We start from the raw sequence: 2,236 nt of genomic DNA, 5'->3' as shown, positions 1-2,236 counted from the left end.
GGGCTCTGAAGCAAAAACACAGCCCACGGACCCCCAGTTTGAGGCCAGGAGTGCACACTTAATCTATCGCCAGGCTTGGCTCAGATCCCAGGCTGAGATGCCAACCAGGGAGCCTCTAGGGTCTGGTGCTCTGAACAAATCCCTCTGGATCTTGCTGACCCGTCACAAAACCAAGGCCACACTCCAGGACAGCCCCGTCCTCAGAGAGCCTTCTGCAGGCCCTGGTAGCTGAGGACAGGCCAAAGGGACCTCCTCTTTGCACCCGTGTTGCCAGCCCTCATCCCCTCTAGCTGTGAGAAAGGAATCCTCCAGAACTGTGCTGGGAAACAGCAGTTCTGGGTTTGTGGCAGAAGACAGACATAAGTGTGGAACCTGGTCCCTGCCCCAGATTTTGTGTCGCCATCCGCAGCAACTCAGGGGTCCCCTTGACCCAGCCTGTCTGGCATGGGGTGGGGGGAGTAAGGGGCTGGCAACTGTGGCACCAGTCACTCCCACCCCTCCCTTGCCCTTGGCACCCATGGCCCATCAGGCCACAGGGGCCTCAGAACTAAGGTGAGATCACACCCGAGTGGGTTGGAGAGGCTTCTCGGATGGGGACAGACAGATGGACTCAGAGATCAGCAGAGCCCCAAAGGTAACAGGGGGTGTGTCAGAGTGCAGGAGACAGACAGAAAAGGGCACAGAGACAGAACAGCAGAGGATGCACAGAAAGCAAGAAAGATGGTGAGAGAGAGAGGGAGGGAGAGAGAGAGGAAAAGAGAGAAGCAGAGAGAGACAACGCAGAAAGAAATTGAGATTCGGAGACAGAGAAGGGGAGAGAGTTGGAGGATGTGGACACACACAAGGGGAGAGTCAGGATGACACAGAGACAGCCAGGGAGACGGAGACGGAGGGAGATGTGCAGCAAGAGACCAAGAGACAGAGAAGATGGCACCCTCTCTGCCCTCCCCAAACACCCAGCCCAATAGCCAAGGCAGGCCCTGGGGGGAAGTGGGGGACTCTCCTTGGAGGCCTCCAAAAAGCCCCCAGCCCCAGAGAGACTGGCTCTGACATGCTCACTTCCAGACCCAGCAGCCCTCGTGTCCGGGGCTTCCACTCTCACCCAGACACTCCTGGATGCCATGAGGCCAAGGGTCCAGGGCCCCAGGCCCATCCCCTCGGGTAAAGGCCACAGATGACATCTCCAAATTTATCCTGTTATTTCTGTCCTGAACTGGGCCGGCTTGGGATGTTTCCTACAGCCAGAGACTAGGATGGGGCGGGGGTGTCTGGCACAGGGCAGGCCTGGAGGCTCCGGGCCCTCCTTCCCCTGAGATCAGAATAGACCAGCTGGAGACAATGAGCCCAACCCCCACACCAGGACTATTCTGGGGGAAACAGGAACTGGGGCTGTACCTCCAGTGGAAGGAAACAGGGGGGCTATGGCCACACCAGGGAAGCCGTGGGGAAGTCCCACTTCCTTGCTAAGGGAGCAGCTCCCCACCCCAGGCTGGCGACAAGGAAGGCTCAGGCTCCCTCACTTTCCAAGAAAGGAAGTCTGAAAAGTCAGGGCCTGAGGCTTGTAGTGCCAGGGAGTGTCAGCAGGAGCTGGGAACCCAGGCTCAAAGTAGACTGACTTTGAAAGAGCTTAGGGGCTGACTAAGTACAGGACAATAAAAGATATTGAGGTCTCAGGGCTTGGGGGGTCACTTAGGGGATGGGGGTGTCCACGGCTCCCTGGTCCAAGTGCAGGGTGTGGGATGGGAGGGTGAAGACGTGGAAGATGGCTGGGGAAACAGAAAGTGCCCAGGGTTGCCGGGGGTCTCAGGGGTGGAAGCTGCGGAAGAGGAGGCAAGAGTGTTGGGATCCTGGTGATTCAGGCGAGGGGCCAATTAAGTCAGGGGTCTCAGTGACCTGGGGAACTGCTCAGAATCTGGTGTACTGGAATCTCGGGGCTGACTCTTGAGTTGTATTCGGCTGGGGATTCAGATGTTGGGTCTGGGGTCTCGGTCCCAGAGTTAGGCTTTAGGTAGGTCTGGAGTCCTCAAGAGTTGCCTGTCAAGGGCCTGGCCCTCTGTACGGGGAGCGGGCTCTCAGGGTCCCAGTCCTCGCGGGGTCTCTCGGTCAGGTTCTCAAAGTCCTCATCTGCTGGAGGTCCCGACCGGCCGGTGATGGAGCTCAGTCTAGGGGCGGCGGAGGCCGGGCCGGGGAGGGGCACACTCACCTGCAGGCGGCGCAGGTAGGCGGGCGGCACGTA

The 2,236-nt window shown here is 59.0% G+C and overlaps 1 protein-coding gene across 1 annotated transcript in view; it reads right to left on the bottom strand.

The window, feature by feature from the left end:
- The window catches only part of NCKIPSD (NCK interacting protein with SH3 domain), a gene marked incomplete at its 5' end in the record, with an annotated part of 12,621 nt that extends 10,385 nt beyond the window's left edge, over nt 1-2,236 (bottom strand). Inside the window, one exon of the mRNA XM_010851965.1 lies at nt 2,204-2,236. Within this exon, the coding sequence (XP_010850267.1) occupies nt 2,204-2,236 (33 nt within the window). The remainder of the gene's footprint in view (nt 1-2,203) is intronic.

Source organism: Bison bison, unplaced genomic scaffold, assembly GCF_000754665.1.
Source record: "Bison bison bison isolate TAMUID 2011002044 unplaced genomic scaffold, Bison_UMD1.0 scf7180017864304, whole genome shotgun sequence".
Lineage (NCBI taxonomy): Eukaryota > Metazoa > Chordata > Mammalia > Artiodactyla > Bovidae > Bison > Bison bison.
The sequence above is the reverse complement of the archived record's forward strand: the minus strand, read 5'-3'. Positions and strand labels throughout refer to the sequence as shown.